General features: G+C 49.3%; 1 protein-coding gene across 1 annotated transcript in view; it reads left to right on the top strand.

Moving 5' to 3' along the window:
• Letm1 (leucine zipper and EF-hand containing transmembrane protein 1) overlaps positions 1–12698 on the top strand; it is a 40247-nt gene extending 27549 nt beyond the window's left edge. Inside the window, exons 8-14 of the mRNA XM_059275693.1 lie at positions 1638–1769; positions 2206–2346; positions 2994–3128; positions 5468–5602; positions 6832–7019; positions 8316–8454; positions 9690–12698. Of these exons, the coding sequence (XP_059131676.1) occupies positions 1638–1769; positions 2206–2346; positions 2994–3128; positions 5468–5602; positions 6832–7019; positions 8316–8454; positions 9690–9839 (1020 nt within the window). The 3' untranslated portion in view covers positions 9840–12698. The remainder of the gene's footprint in view (positions 1–1637; positions 1770–2205; positions 2347–2993; positions 3129–5467; positions 5603–6831; positions 7020–8315; positions 8455–9689) is intronic.
• Positions 12699–14918: the final 2220 nt, after the last annotated feature.

Here is a 14918-nt window from a genome sequence, read left to right as displayed (position 1 = left end):
GGGGATTTCTGAGTTTGAAGCCAGCCTGCTCTACAGAGTGAGTTCCAGGATAGCCATGCTACATGTGGGAACTCTGTCTTGGGGGTGGGGGTGGGGGGATGATGTTTCTACCTGCTAAGCCATCTTGTCAGCCTTCAGTTTGTTTTTAACATACTATTGGTGGTTCAACTAGAGGCTGCATATATGCTAGGCAAACACTTTGCCACTGAACTATAGCCCCTGCCCTCTAAAAATTTTGTTTGTTGTGTGAGACCAAGTCTTATCGTGTAGCCCTGGCTGTCCTGGAACGTGCTGTGTGGACTAGGCTGGCCTTGAACTCAGAGATCTGCCTGCCTCCTAAGTGCTGGGATTAAAGATGTAAGCCACCACATCCAGCCTGCCCTTCAAATTTTAAAAAAGAAAGAACAATTTTTCTAGACAAGGTCTCCTACTATATGACCCAATCTGACCTTGAATTTCTAGGTGTTCTTCTGCATCAGCCTTTCAAAAAGAAATTATTTATATCTCAACACGTGGGCTAGTAAGATGGCTCATGAGTAAAGGTGTTTGCCTCCAAGTTTGACCGCCCAAGTTTGATTCCCAGAACCCATGTGACAGAAGGAGAGTAATGACTCCCAAAAGTCCTTCTCTGACTTCCATTCATGTGCCTCTGTGGCATGTGCTGCCACCCCTCCCAAATGAACTGGTATAAAATAAGTGGATAAAACATAAACGTTACAGGTAGTAATGGGTACAAGTAATAGATATCTATGGCACCCTAGGCCTCTTTGTAGTTTTTAAGTGTCAGGCTATAATAGCCCAGGCTGCCATGGAACATGTGTTCCTTCTGCCTCAGATAGTGCAGGGATTACAAATATGCACCACCATCCCTGGGCCAGTGTACCAGCCTGGTTTTTTGTTGTTGTTGTTGTTGTTTGTTTATTTTTTATTTTATTTTATTTTATTTTTTTAATTTTTCGAGACAGGGTTTCTCTGTGTAGCCTTGGCTATCCTGGAACTTACTCTGTAGACCAGGTTGGCCTTGAATTCAGATCCACCTGCCTCTGCCTTCTGAGTGCTGGGATTAAAGGCGTGCACCACCACCACCACCACCACCCGGCTTACCAGCCTGTTTTTAAGCACATTCTCAAGGTACCTGGAGCTGATGGTCAGTTGTTCAGTTTACTAAGGTGTATGTGTTTGTGTGTGTGTATGTGTATACTTTATATTATATATAGATTGGATATGTTTTTAATCTTTATGTGTATGGATGTTGCATGTATGTTTGTACACCTCATGCGTGCATGTCCCCATGGAGGCCAGAAAAGGGTGTCAGATCCCCCACAACTGGAGTTTCAAACAGTTGTGAGCTGCCATGTGAATACTAGGAGTATCCAGGCCCTTTGCAGGGGTGACAAGTGCTCTTTCCAACCCCTGAAAGACATTTGTGAAATATCTTTAGGAAATGTATTTTAGTGATTCAGTGAACCCAGTTACTCAAATCATGTTTGCCGTGGCACCCAGACTCTGTATCCCTCAACTAAGCCAAAGCCACAGAAGGGAACTCTGGGGTGGGCAGTCCAGCACCTTGCAGGACAGGCACTGGGGCTGTGGGTCAAGCAAGGACAGCACGGCCAGTGAATGTGCTTTGATTCCAGTGGCTCGACTTGCACCTCCATCACGAGATCCCCACATCATTGCTCATACTGTCCCGGGCCATGTACCTCCCAGACACCCTCTCACCTGCTGACCAGCTCAAGTCCACCTTGCAGACCCTTCCAGAAATCGTGGTATGTATTGTTGGAAGATTCTTTTGCCTTTTTTTTTTTAATCTTTGTGGGCTTGGTACCCTCACCTCCACAGCTATGGAAGCCTCTACACTGTGGTCTTCCTGTCCTCTTCACCAGCCCCCTGGTTCGTCTCCCTGCTCAGCCCCCTATGTGGCGCAGTCTCAGGCACAGCAGTGCTAAGATTGCATATCTGAATTGATGTATTTGAGTTTTGCTGTGAAACTCAAAACAGTCCTCTGAGGGATGGGGAACCTTACTTAGCCTTGGAAGCCTGGAAGCACCTCTACACACTTGGGAGGAAACATCCCATTAGTGTATTCTGTTGTTTTGTATGAAGCCAAGGTGGTAACATTGCTCAGAGAGAGGTAAGGGCATTAGGTCTGGCACCTCAGGCTCACCGGCAGTTCCCGTCTCCTTTCTCTCTCTCTCTCTCAAGGCGAAGGAGGCTCAGGTGAAAGTGGCAGAGGTGGAGGGCGAACAGGTAGACAACAAGGCGAAGCTGGAGGCCACACTGCAGGAAGAGGCTGCCATCCAGCAAGAGCATCTGGAAGAGCTACAGAGGGCTGCCACTGCTGTGGTAAGCAGCCTGCAGTGACTGACTCCACGGGACCCAAGGCTGTCCCAGCCAAGTTTCCTAGAGCCTGCCTTATGGCCATGGATGTGGCTCTCAGTCCTATCCTATCTTTGCCTGCAGGGGTCAGCGTGGTACAAGGACACAGGAGTGCTTGACTGTAGAGCTATAGTGTGTAGCTCTATACACTCTCAGGGACAGTGCAATAGAAGACATGATGTGGCATCTCCATTGGCATAGGAGGGGCTGGCTTAGCACCCAAGCAGGAGTTAACAAGGGACCGACCCTCCTTCTCAGGGTTGTTTTCCTAAGTGTTGCTGACCCCCCATAACTGTGTTCACCTCTTGGCCCCATGTTCTCAAAAGCTGCAGGAAGCTGTACTGTGATTGAAGCTTGTATTGCCTAGCTTATTCATGCACATCTCTTCACCCGGACTCAGTCCCAGAGAGGGGCAGCATGCTCTGACTCAGTCTGCTGAGGAGCCTCAGGTGGCCTGCTCTGCGTGGGGCAGGGAACTACTGCTGCTGGGTGATCTCTGGGTCTTCTTTATCACCAAGTAGATTATTCCAAGTGTGACCTGTCAGGAGTACATACTGAGTGTGGAGCCAAAGCCAGATGACCAGGGTGACAGTGTGGTACTGCTTACATTTCAGAAGCACGTCCAGCCAGAAGTAGTGGAAGCCACCGTTCCTGGGAGGCCAGGGGCTGAGCTTCAGCCGAAGGTGCCTGATGTCATCCTGTCCTCAGAGGAACTGAAGGATACGGCACCTGTGCTGGAGGGTTTGAAGGTGAGCTATACATAACCAGGGGAAGAGTGGGGCTGGGCTGTGGGTTCCTTAGCTCCTAAAGAGGTTTTGCTGGGCAGGGCATCCTCTTAGCCTCCAGTCAGTCCACACTTCAGACCCTCCCAGAGATCATGGTATTATTGTTGGGAAACCCCGTTGACTCATTCATTTTGTGGATAGGGGACTCACTTCCACAATCATGGAGTCCCTCCAGGAACACTTTACTCCCTGGTGAGATGAAGTAGTAGCAAGGAGGTAGAGACCCGCCTTAGGGGTATGAGAAGCTTAGAGCCTTTGACACTGAGATGAGGCTGCCAGGCTATTCATGGGTTTCTAGTTGGGCAGCGGGAGGGGAAATGAAGGCTGGGCCTTCAAAACAGGGCCTCCTCTGCAGAGGCCCACCCTGGTGTCATTTGCTGAGTGATTGGGTATGAGGCTCCTTAAAAAACTCCTGTCAATTTGTTGTCAGTAAATTGGACAGAACATGAAATACCTTCTGGGTCCTTCTGTCCTGAGATGCCAGGGGAATACCACATGAAGGAGCAGATGTTCAGATGTGGTGGGCAGATGAAAACTGTTAAGTGGATAGAGACGGCTTGGTAGCTGAGTGAGGTGGTGGGGGAGAGGGGGAGAGAGAGACTGGCCTCGATGAAAGCTGTGTGTTCAGGAAGGTCTCTGTTGGGGTCCTGTAGGATGGCAAAAGCCGCGGGTGTCTTGAAGGGAATGGATGATCAGGATCACATTCAGGGCTCAGAGAAGGGAGGTAAGACTTATTCTTGATGAAAGCAGAAAGTGTGGAGGGCTGAGGCCTGGCAGCTGCCTCTAACAAACAATGGCCTTTGCAAGAAGGGGTATGACAAAGTTTCTGACCCAGGCCTGGCCACTGGAGTTTTGAGAAAGAGAGTATGAGTGGGCCCAGCAGAGCCTAATGGGCTCCTTTGAAGATTGGCCTATAGAGAGCAGGCTGCCGCATGGCCCAGGAGACCCCAGAATAGACATGTGGTGTGATCAAGGCTAGACGGTCATGGTAGTGGCAGAAGTCCCCAAAGCCTGGACTCGAGGTGGTTCCCAGATATTCCTGCAGGAAGCAGGCAGTAGAGGCAGAGACAGGGTGATCCCTGGGGTTTAATGGCCAGCCACCCTAGCTGAATTTGTTGCCCCCCAAGTTCTAGTAAGAGACTCTCTCAAGAAAGAAGGTGGAGGATGGAGAGAAGGCTCTTGTTCTATTTCTGTTCCCAGCACCCACCTCTGGTGGCTCACAAGCACCTGGAACTCCAGCTGCAAGGGACCTGATACCTCTGGTCTCCTTGGGTACCTACACTCATGTGCACATTCCCACATACGCACATACAATTAAAGTTAGTTTTTGGGTTTTTTTTTTGGTTTTTCGAGACAGGGTTTCTCTGTGTAGCTTTGCGCCTTTCCTGGAACTCACTTGGTAGCCCAGGCTGGCCTCGAACTCACAGAGATCCGCCTGGCTCTGCCTCCCGAGTGCTGGGATTAAAGGCGTGCGCCACCACTGCCCGGCTAAAAGTTAGTTTTTTTAAAAGAACTATCAGATGTAGCATAATAGCTCATGCCTTTAATCCCAGTACTCAGGAGGCAGAGACACACACATAAATAATAAATAAATAGTAAATAAACTACTCCTGGGCATTGCCCCACCGATGGCTGTACACAGACATTCACAGCAACTGTCATTGTAATCACTGAAAGCCAGTAGGAAGGAGAAAGATGTGCTTTGATGTTGCTGTCCAGATTAGAAATACTTTACCGCCGGGCGGTGGTGGCACACGCCTTTAATCCCAGCACTCGGGAGGCAGAGCCAGGCGGATCTCTGTGAGTTTGAGGCCAGCCTGGTCTACAGAGTGAGTTCCAGGAAAAGGCGCAAAGCTACACAGAGAAACCTTATCTCGAAAAACCAAAAAAAAAAAAAAAAAAAAAGAAATACTTTACCATTGGATGCCAAAAGGTGAGTCGGTCAAAAGAGGCAGAGCTGGTAATTCCTCTCCTATAAAGTTCTAGAAAACAAAGGCTGTCCTGTAGAGCAGGAGGCAGGGCAGTCTTGCCTTGGGGTGGAATCCTGGGGAATATAAAGGAGATTTTGGGGACAACCAGCGTGCTCACTCTACTGGCTATGGGATGAGTGTGTTGGGGTACAGTGCACCAAGAAGACGCAAGGAGAGGTGCCATAGCTAACATAGCCCAGAGCTGATCTCCAGCTACCTGAGGCTATCCTCAAGTGCTAGCCTGTGTGGTGTGAGCAGAAAGGCTTTCATCATTTAGGGACGGAAGCCATTTGTTCCCTTGACTTAGTTATCTTTTTACTCATTTCTTTCCAGGGTGAAGAGATAACCAAGGAGGAAATTGACATCCTCAGTGATGCCTGCTCTAAGCTACAGGAACAGAAGAAGTCCCTGACCAAGGAGAAGGAGGAGCTGGAGCTGCTGAAAGAGGATGTCCAGGACTACAGTGAGGTGGGTAGGCATACAAGGCAGGGATATGGACCATTGTAGGTAGCCCTTCATCAGCTGCTCAGGGCCCAGGCTCACACTGCAGAGGATGGGCAGAATACAGCTTTATCAGACCCCAAAGCATAGAGTAACACTCCTGCCAAGTATATAACAAGGTGGCCAGAGAGAATTTGGAGAGAAGAGTCAAATGGAAAATCAGTTTTGACCAGGGTTGTGATTGGACAGTAAGCAGAGCACAAGACCTAACATGCACAAGCCCCAGCTTAGAGGCCTAGCACCAAAAAAGAGAATGGACTTACCCCAGAGCTTTTCCGCAGTGATTCTAACTGGGCCACTTTGTAGGTAAGTGACACTCTTTTGGTGCTAAGTCGATAGTGACAGGTGTTTAAACCCCAGTGTCATGTGAACAGCTTGTCACTTGGTACATGAAATCTTACTTTCATTCATGACCCTCCAAGGGACTTCTTTCTTTTCCTGTCTAGTAGTTGTCCCTCTCTTCCTCCCTTTTTTATTTCCTTCCCTCCTTTACTTTCTTTCGTAGTGCTGGGACTGATCCCAGGGCCTCGTGCATGCTAGGCAAGTGTTGGGCCTGCATCCTCAGCCCCAACAGACATCGTTTTCTAATCTCAGGTCGCCATGCTATTACTCCCACTCTGTTGAGCAAGTAATGATTTGGAGATTGCTAAAAAATCAGTTTGCTGTTTCTCTTCTTCCCTGTGGTAGTCCTCTGGCTGTGTGACTTCTCCATGAGAAACCACATTTTTCACCAGACAGACAAGATGTGCCTCATTCCCCTCTGCTCTTCACCTTGCTCTTGTCATCTTTGCCCCATGTAAACAAAGAAGGTGCTTAGGATTCCTTGAGCCTTTATGTGGTTATTCTTTAGTAAATACAAAGGAAGTTGATATTCAGAATAGATTTTTTTTTTCCCCTCTAATAAAAAAAAAATTTATTTTGAGCCTACAAAAATAAAGGTGGGCATGGTAGGCTGCTAAACCAAAAAATTAATAAGAACGAATTTGCATGATCTTCCAATTTTCTGAGGCTGAATTGAATTCTTTTGTTTGGTTTTTGTTTTGCGGCGCTAGGGGTCAAACACAGGATCTTGTGCATAGTAGGAAGCATTGTACTGTTGAGCCACATCCCAGCACAAATTAATGGCTTCATTTCTTTTTCAACTCAGATTAATATAAAGCCCTCCCTCTTTTTTGGTACAAATTTTTTTAAATTAGGACTTACAAGAGATCAAAAAGGAACTTTCAAAGACGGGTGATGAGAAAATCATAGAAGAATCCAAAGCTAGCAAGAGGCTGACAAAGCGAGTCCAGCAGATGATCGGGCAGATCGATGGCCTAATTGCACAGCTGGAGACCAGTCAACAGAATGGCAAGTTGGCCCCCCAGGAGAGCTCTCCGACAGGGTAAGTGAGCCAGGAGCCTATTCTAGCCTAGCCTGCAGCTAGCAGGTGCTTTTGCTGGGATGTAATTCCAAAGCATATCTCTTCCGCCTCTGCCTGCCCGCCCCACCTAGTGCTCAGGAGCAGCCAAGACCCCAAGAGGTCTTTGCTCTTGTTTTTCTTCCCTTCACAGCTCAGGGTATATATCCCCACGCTTGTTTTACCTAGGTAGCTCAGATCTGTCTCCTCCCTGCCTGTGTCCCCTGACCCGTTTTTCCTCCCCTTCCATGGTGCCATCCCCTTGAGCTTTAGTCTTAACCAGGTTTGGCTCCTGGTTCTTCAAACTGCCAGGCTTTCTCCTGCTTCCTCCCCAATCCCAACCCTGGTATTATGGCACCGTTGTGGGCAGTCTACCTGCCTGAGCAGCCACCAGGAAACAGTGGCACACTCCATGCTTTTGTGCCCAGCTGAGTAGGCTTGCCCCAAGTCCTGACCATAGACTCTACAGTGAGGGCAGGTGGCTGCAGCTGGGCTCTGCTTCTGCTCCAGGCCCTGTACCTAGAGACCTTTGTTACCTCCAGATGAGGATGTTTTCTCTCCTGAAGTGTCTGTTGGCTACCTGGCAGACACAAGCCTAAGAACTGTGGTGCTCTTCACTGTGGGGATGTGCACGTGTGGGTGCCATGGAAGCCAAAAGAAGATGTCAGATCCCCTAGAGCTGGATTATAGACAACTGTGAGCCATCCAACATGGGTTCTGGGAACTGAACTCAGGTCTTCTGTAAGAGCAGTAAGTGCTCTTAACCACTGAGCCATCTCTCCAGCCTCAATTTTTTTTTTTTTTCAGTTTCATGTGTGTGTATAAATGGTATATGTGAGCGTGTGTGTGAGTGTGGTATTTATATATGTGCAAGTGTATGTGTGCTGGTGTACATGCGTATATGCACATGGAGGCTGTCAGCCTGCAAGCCCATGATCTCTTCCTGCCTCTGCCCCACCCAACAGAACTAGGGTTATAGACAAATACATGACTACTCCCAGCTTTTTACATGGGTTCTGAGGATTTGAATTAAGGTCCTCGTGCAGGAAGAGCACTGATAGCTGCTAAGCAATCTCCCTAGCATCCAAGAATGTTCTCTGTCAGTCTCCATGCTGACATTGCATCCTAAAGGGAAAGAGCCTGAGGATCTCACTGTGGGAGGAGTCATGCTGATATTTCCAGTTCATGCATGAACCCAGGATCAGAGCCTGTGGGAAGAGCTGTGGGTAAGGCATGAGGCTGAGCACCTGGCCAATATCACATGCACACTACACTCCCCAGGGAGAGTGTCGTCAGTGTCAGTGAGCTCATCAGCGCCATGAAGCAGATCAAGCACATTCCAGAACACAAGCTGATCAGTTTGGCCTCAGCCCTGGATGAAAACAAGGACGGCAATATCAACATCGATGACCTTGTTAAGGTGGGTCTCGGTGAGGACTGAGCTAGGCAGACTAGCCTGGCTGCTTTTCTGCTTTAGGGCCCAGGGGTTTGGGGAGGAACTGCTTATTCAGACAGATCTTAAGACTATCAGAAGGGAGCTGGAGAGATGGCTCAGCGGTTATGGGCACTGGCTACTCTTCCAGAGGATCAGGGTTCAATTCCCAGCATCCACATGGCCGCTCACAACTGTGTGTAGCTCCAGGTCCAGGGAATCTGACACCCTCACACAGACATGCATGCAGGCAAAATACCAATACACATAAAATAAATAATTTTTTTTTAATTAAAAAAGACAGTCTCAGGAGGTTAGGTCTGCAGGCCCAAGTGTCTCAGCCCTTTGCTCTCATTTGAAATCACAGTGGAATTAAGAATTTTGTTATAAAATAAAAAGTTACAGGCATAATGATGGGATAACAGAATGAGCCGCTGCCCTGCCACAGGCCCACTCCAGCACATGTCTCCTTGGACTGTGTCTACATGTACCACAGGACTTTGCATCCCTATTAGATCTGGGGAACGGAGTGAACACACCTGCCATGACCCCTTTTGGGACTGCCTGAGACCTGAGAGACACTGAGTGGGGAGAGCATGTAGGGATAGTGGCTAAGCTTCAAGTGCATCAGCCCACAAGACCCGAGTCAGGATCTAGCCTCTAGGGGAGTCTGAAGCCCAGCCTGCAGATTATCATGGACCTACTTAAACCATAAATCACGTTTTTGAGGGTGAAAAAAAAAAAAACAACTGCCTTTGTGGTTCCCAGCACACCTGGCAAGTTAGTGATTTTTTTCCTAGATAAAGCCAGAAATACTGGCTAATTATCTTTAGTTTCATTTTAAAACAAGGCACTATCAGGCATGCATGCTGAGCATTTTCCACACTCTCCCCTCAGTCTTCATGGCAGGAACAGATGTGCCCCACTGCTTACCCCTTGCTTTACCAGGGAAGCCATGTTCAGGGCAAGTCCTAGGCCTCCAGCAGTATGGCAGGCCCATGCTGGCTAGAACAGGGACTTGATGCCACAGTCTTGCTGTGAAGTCTATTGCTTTGAAGGTCTGAGACTTTGAGTACCAGAGCAGCAGGAAGAACCCAGGCATCCATAGCATGCAGTGAAGAAATGGCTGAGGAGTCAGGTCCTGCCTCCCCAGGCCTGTCCCCAGGGACAGCAGGTGGATGCGATGGTGGAGCACCTCCTAAGTCCCCCTCTCCTGTGTGTAGGTAATCGACTTGGTGGACAAAGAAGATGTTCACATCTCTACCACCCAAGTAGCCGAAATTGTGGCCACCCTAGAAAAGGAGGAAATGGTGGAAGAGAAGGAAAAGGCCAAGGAAAAGGCTGAGAAAGAGGCCGCAGAAGTGAAGAATTAGAACTGCCTGGCTTTGGGCTCCACAGGCTCTGCCTTCCTCATGCTACACCAGCCACAGTGGAGATGACACAAGAGTGATTGCTTTGAGGTGATTCTTAGTGGCCAATCTAATATTTTGTCTGGAATAAATCAGAAACTTCCATAATCAAGCAATTTTAATTTTCATCATTCCATGAAGATGCAGTCAGGCTGGAGCCTTAGAGCCCTCTGGGTGATTATGTTTGGACTCATGCTATGGTGTGGTACTAAATGGCCCTAACCCTTGGGTTAAAGGTACAGCCACCAGTAGGATCATAGCCTCACACTGACCCTAGCTCCAAAGGTAGCTTGGGTCAGGCTGGGTAGGAAAGCATTTCCCTGTTTATGTCCTTACTTGCTCAGGGTCTGGCCAAGCCTCTATCCCTTGAGAGGAGCATGAGAACCAAGTGGACTCCCAGCACCGGTGTGGAGCCAAATGTATGTGTGCCTGCATTTCCTCAGAGGCCTTGGGGTAGGAGTTAGACAAACACAAATGCAGGCCTCTGCGATGGAGACACTGGAGTCAGTCTGAGGACTTGGGATTCCTAAATGCCAGTGTACATAGATCTGTATGCCCACATCTCCACAGTCGTGTCTTAACTACTGGTCCCTAACAGCAGTGTCTGTCTTGTATGGATTCTGAAGCACGTTGACTGGAGCGTTATCAATTTACCATTGATCTCCACCTAATTCTTTAACTGACTAGTAAATTTTCACACATGACCATCTGCCTAATTCATGAGTAATCCTTTAATTAGTGGGTAACAGAAGCCTTTGAAAATGAAATCTTTTCTGTTGCTCAGTCCACATTGCTGAGTAGGCCTGGGAGATAGAGCTGACACCTGCAACCTGAATATACCTGAGGCTTTGTGTGGCTTTTAACATAAAATTTAAGTCCTATCACAGGACAGTGGCCAAGATGGGGCTTCACAAGGGAGTCTCGTCATGTTGCAGACTCAGGCTTCTTTAGCACAATGCTCATGAGTGTGTTCCTGCCACCAAGCAGAGAGGAAGTAGTCTGGGGCCACAGAGCTTTCAGCATGGTGTTCCCTGCCTGCCAGCTGCTCACTGGCACCCCTCTGAGTGTAGCCTGCACCAGCTCAGAGTCCAGAGCTCTTTGCTGAGTAGCCAGCAACCTTTCATACTTGGAGATGGCTCCTTGGGCAGGCCAGGGCTGGGTATCCTGTGGCCTCACCACCACACTCCCACTATAACCCCATCCTAGGAGCACAGAGAAAGCAAGATCTTGAGTTCAGCTTGGGCTATTATGTCCAGGGAAAAGAAAATCCTTCTGGGGAATTCTGGACAGGATTTGGAAGATGGACCGAGAAGCAGAAACTGGAATGGAACTTTCTCAGCTTCTTGAAACGTTTTTCTTAAACATGATGCTAAGCAAGAGTAAGAATTCTCACATGTAAATCTGTAACAGTGGAAGGAGCCTAGTGAACGTATGGTCACATCTGTGCATCCTGCTGAACACTAGCAGCCTTGTTTCAACTGTCAGTGCATACTTGTGAGGACAAGATTGTGGTTGCCAAGTGTCCCCACAGTGGAGGGTTCTGCCTGTGAGCAGCGTTCTGGAGCCTGTCCTGGGTCTGCCTATTGTCTTCATCCTTTACTGTATCACTGAGCCCTGTCAGTGGCCCTGCATTGGCTGTCGCTGACTCAGGTGTTTCCCTGCCGGCCTTCTCTGGACTCTGCCCTCACAGGTCACACCATCACCTCAGAAAGTGGGTTCATCCTGTGATGCTTGCTGCAGGGCCTTAGCACACCCGTGTGCTGGAGGGTCTAGCACTGGGTGCTTGCCTCGGTTTTTGGAACTGTCCCCCATCTGTTTCACTGCTTGACCTTAGTACAGCTGGGTCAGGTTTAGAAATGGCAGACCCACTGGGCAGTAGTGGTGGCTAACACCTTTAATCCCAGCACTCCAGAGAAAGAGGCAGGTGGATCTCTGAGTTCGAGGCCAGCCTGGTCTACAGAGCAAGTTCCAGGACAGCCAGGGCTGTCACAGAGAAACCCTGTCTTGAACCACACCACCACCACCCAAAAAAGAACTAGCAGATCCATGACTGAGAACTGTCCATGAGCGGAGCATTTGAAAGCTGCTGTGTTTCAACTGTCATAACCTCTGTTAAGCTCTGTACTTCAGTGCTTGCCCAGGGGCTGGATACCCACCCCTGTTAAGTGAAGGTAGGGTTTCTGACACAGAAATCTGGCCTTCTTCTCTCCACTCCGAACCGCCTTCCCACACAGGATTTGAGAAGGTGGCGTCTGAAGTTCAGGCTCCTTTTGAACTATCAACATCTTAAATGTGAAGGGCACCATGCAGTTCTGAAAAGCCATCCTCATGGTCTTGGGCTGTGCCTTTTGGGACCATGGTAGTGGAACAAGTTCTATACCCTCTTCTGACTTCCAGGGATCCCAGATCCTCCAGCTGGGTCACATGTAAACATCTTCCATGTCCATGTATCAGCCCAAAGGGATACTTCTAAGGCCTGACAATCTGACTAGCAAAGAAATCGAAGAGAAACTGAGACCACCCTGAGTTAATGATGACTGTGCTGTGGGCACCAGGTGTGCTCAGATTTTAGAGGGGCTTCACCTTCCCCTCAGCCCTTAGTGCCAGCTCACTTTTGGAAGCGACTTCCAAAAAAAATGCCTTGTGGGACCTATCTGATGAGACCTGTATCCCCACAACCTGTGGTACATCCCTGCTCTGTGGAGTCGAACAAGACTCCAGGCTGCCTCAGGGCCCTGGGAGACTGGCAGGCTGCATGGGGTGGTGTTTGCTCAACAACTTGATGTAAGGAGTTGACTAATAAAGTGCCACTGCTGACTTGTCTGCTCTGTAATGGTTTGTTCAGCATAGTAGTTCTGACACTTAACCAGGCTCTCCCAGCCTGCACACCCCCTCAATGGCCTCAGACTTATCACCTCACAGTCCCACACTGTGCCTGTCATGAGCTGCACAGGGTGAGCAGGAACTGGGACTTTGGCTGAAGAGTCCCAGGGGAGTGGGGCCTGTGCCCACACTAAGTGTACTACTTCAGGCTCATAGACAGAATCCAGCCACAGGGACATGTGGAGGGCAGTGGGCCTGGTGGAGGCAGCTTCCCAAGCCCCACCTTGTGCTTACACTGGGGTGGCTCAGCTGGGAGGAGGGGCTGGGCAGTAAAGGTAGAATATCCATCTCCTGGTCTTCCCAGGACACCAGCATGTCTTGGGTGGCCTCCTGCAGCCATTCTTGGGGTCTTTAGAATGCTTGAGATTACATTGGTCCCCGGGATCGAGAGGTACAAGTTGCAGGGCAAAGGTAGGAACTGCTGGCTGGTGGGGACAGCCATTCATAGGGGAGGGACAGCAAACGTTCAGATGAGATGGATTTAGACAGTAAATGGAAGTGACCTGAGGAAGGAGCCTTACGTGCCAGGGAGTGGGGGTGACTGCCCGAGTCTCTCACTGAGAGAACAGGACATTTGATACACACAGCTTCCTTCCTGCCTTCTTGGGAAGATAATTTTCCTTCTTTTTTAAAATTTTACTGTTCTGCTGCAAGTATGTATGTACACCATGTGCATGCCTAGTACCCAGAGACCAAAAGAGGTTGTCATATCCCATAACGGGAGTTAAGGATAGATGTTATCATGTAGGTGTTAGGAATAAAAGCCAGGTCCTCTGCAAGAGCAGCAAGTACTCAAATCACTGAGCCATCTCTCCAGCCTGGAGAATAATCCTTGCTGCTGGTCCTCAGACCACTGGGGACACAGCTACATGCCAGTGGATAAGCAGGAGTGTCCTGGGAGCCGACCTGTCCCTAATGCTAGCCAGAGCAAACCAGGAAACCATCCATCATTACCACCACCCATATCTAAAAGGCAAGGCAATCAGGTAGAGAGATTCTTCCAGACAAGACTAGACACGGCAGAAGGCACGGGAGATTTGAGTGCAAAACCAATCAATGTTTGGTGGCATGGAGCCACTCATACTGTTTCCTCATTGGACAATGGCCACCCAGTAGACTCTGGTGGTGTAGCTCAAGGCCCGAACCTCTACCTCTTCTAAGGTGGCAATGGGAATATGGACAAGAATAGTCTGACCTATGGCCCCTGCCCCTCTCAGGACCATGTCTGTCACCATGGACCAACCTGTGGATGTAAAAGGGCCTCCAGGTTGCCATAGGAAGCTACGCTCAGCATGGCACTAGGGGGCGCTGCAGACTGGCACACAGCTGACCCAGGCAGTGTCAAGCCTGTTCCAGGGATAAGAATGTATCCATCTGGTACCACCACCCCCCACACACCCCACCCTCCACGCACCCCTCCAGGCTTCAGTTAGGCCCTTTATAGCTGCCACCCCCTTCCCAGTCACTATCATCAGGTGTCTGCGCGACTCTCGAGTCCCGGCATGAAACTGTCTGGTACCTGTTATGAGGTTGCTGTGGTAAGCCAACACAGAGCTGTGCCTACAGTTTCCTCTAAGACCCAGTTACACCTCCCTGAAGATCCTCGAGCTTCTATTTCAGCTGCCTAGAACCAAGGCTTCAGTTACCTTGGTTGGCTATGCAAAAATCTCCTGACCTAGAAAGTGGGCCTGATCCTAGCAAGAGGTGGAGCCAGAGGTAAAGTTCATTCAGCCCTCAGGTCTTCTCCCAAGGTTCGAGAGTGTGACCGACAAGTTGAATATAGAGAATGGAAACACTTCAGTTCTCTCTACATTGTCCTGGAACTCATTATGTGGACTAGGCTTGCCTCAAACTCGAGATCGCCTGCACCATGTTTGGCCCAGTATAGATTGCTTCAACCAGGGGTTTGGCTACCTGCCTTCCCCGCAGAGGTTACCGCAAAGCACTTAAGCACTCTGTCTTCATGGGATCTCTCCTCTGTCAAGACAGCCAGGGGACTGGAGAGGCCAAGAGCACGTCCTCCACACACCCATGATCCCTTCCTATGGACACAACTCTATTGCATCCTGTCCTTGGGACCTCTAGACTCTAGTAACCCCGAGGTTCTGCCTGCCACCTTGGGCCACAGAGAGCCCTCCGACCCACCCACCAACATACACA

The sequence above is a fragment of the Peromyscus eremicus genome, chromosome 10 (assembly GCF_949786415.1).
Source record: "Peromyscus eremicus chromosome 10, PerEre_H2_v1, whole genome shotgun sequence".
Lineage (NCBI taxonomy): Eukaryota > Metazoa > Chordata > Mammalia > Rodentia > Cricetidae > Peromyscus > Peromyscus eremicus.
The sequence above is the reverse complement of the archived record's forward strand: the minus strand, read 5'-3'. Positions and strand labels throughout refer to the sequence as shown.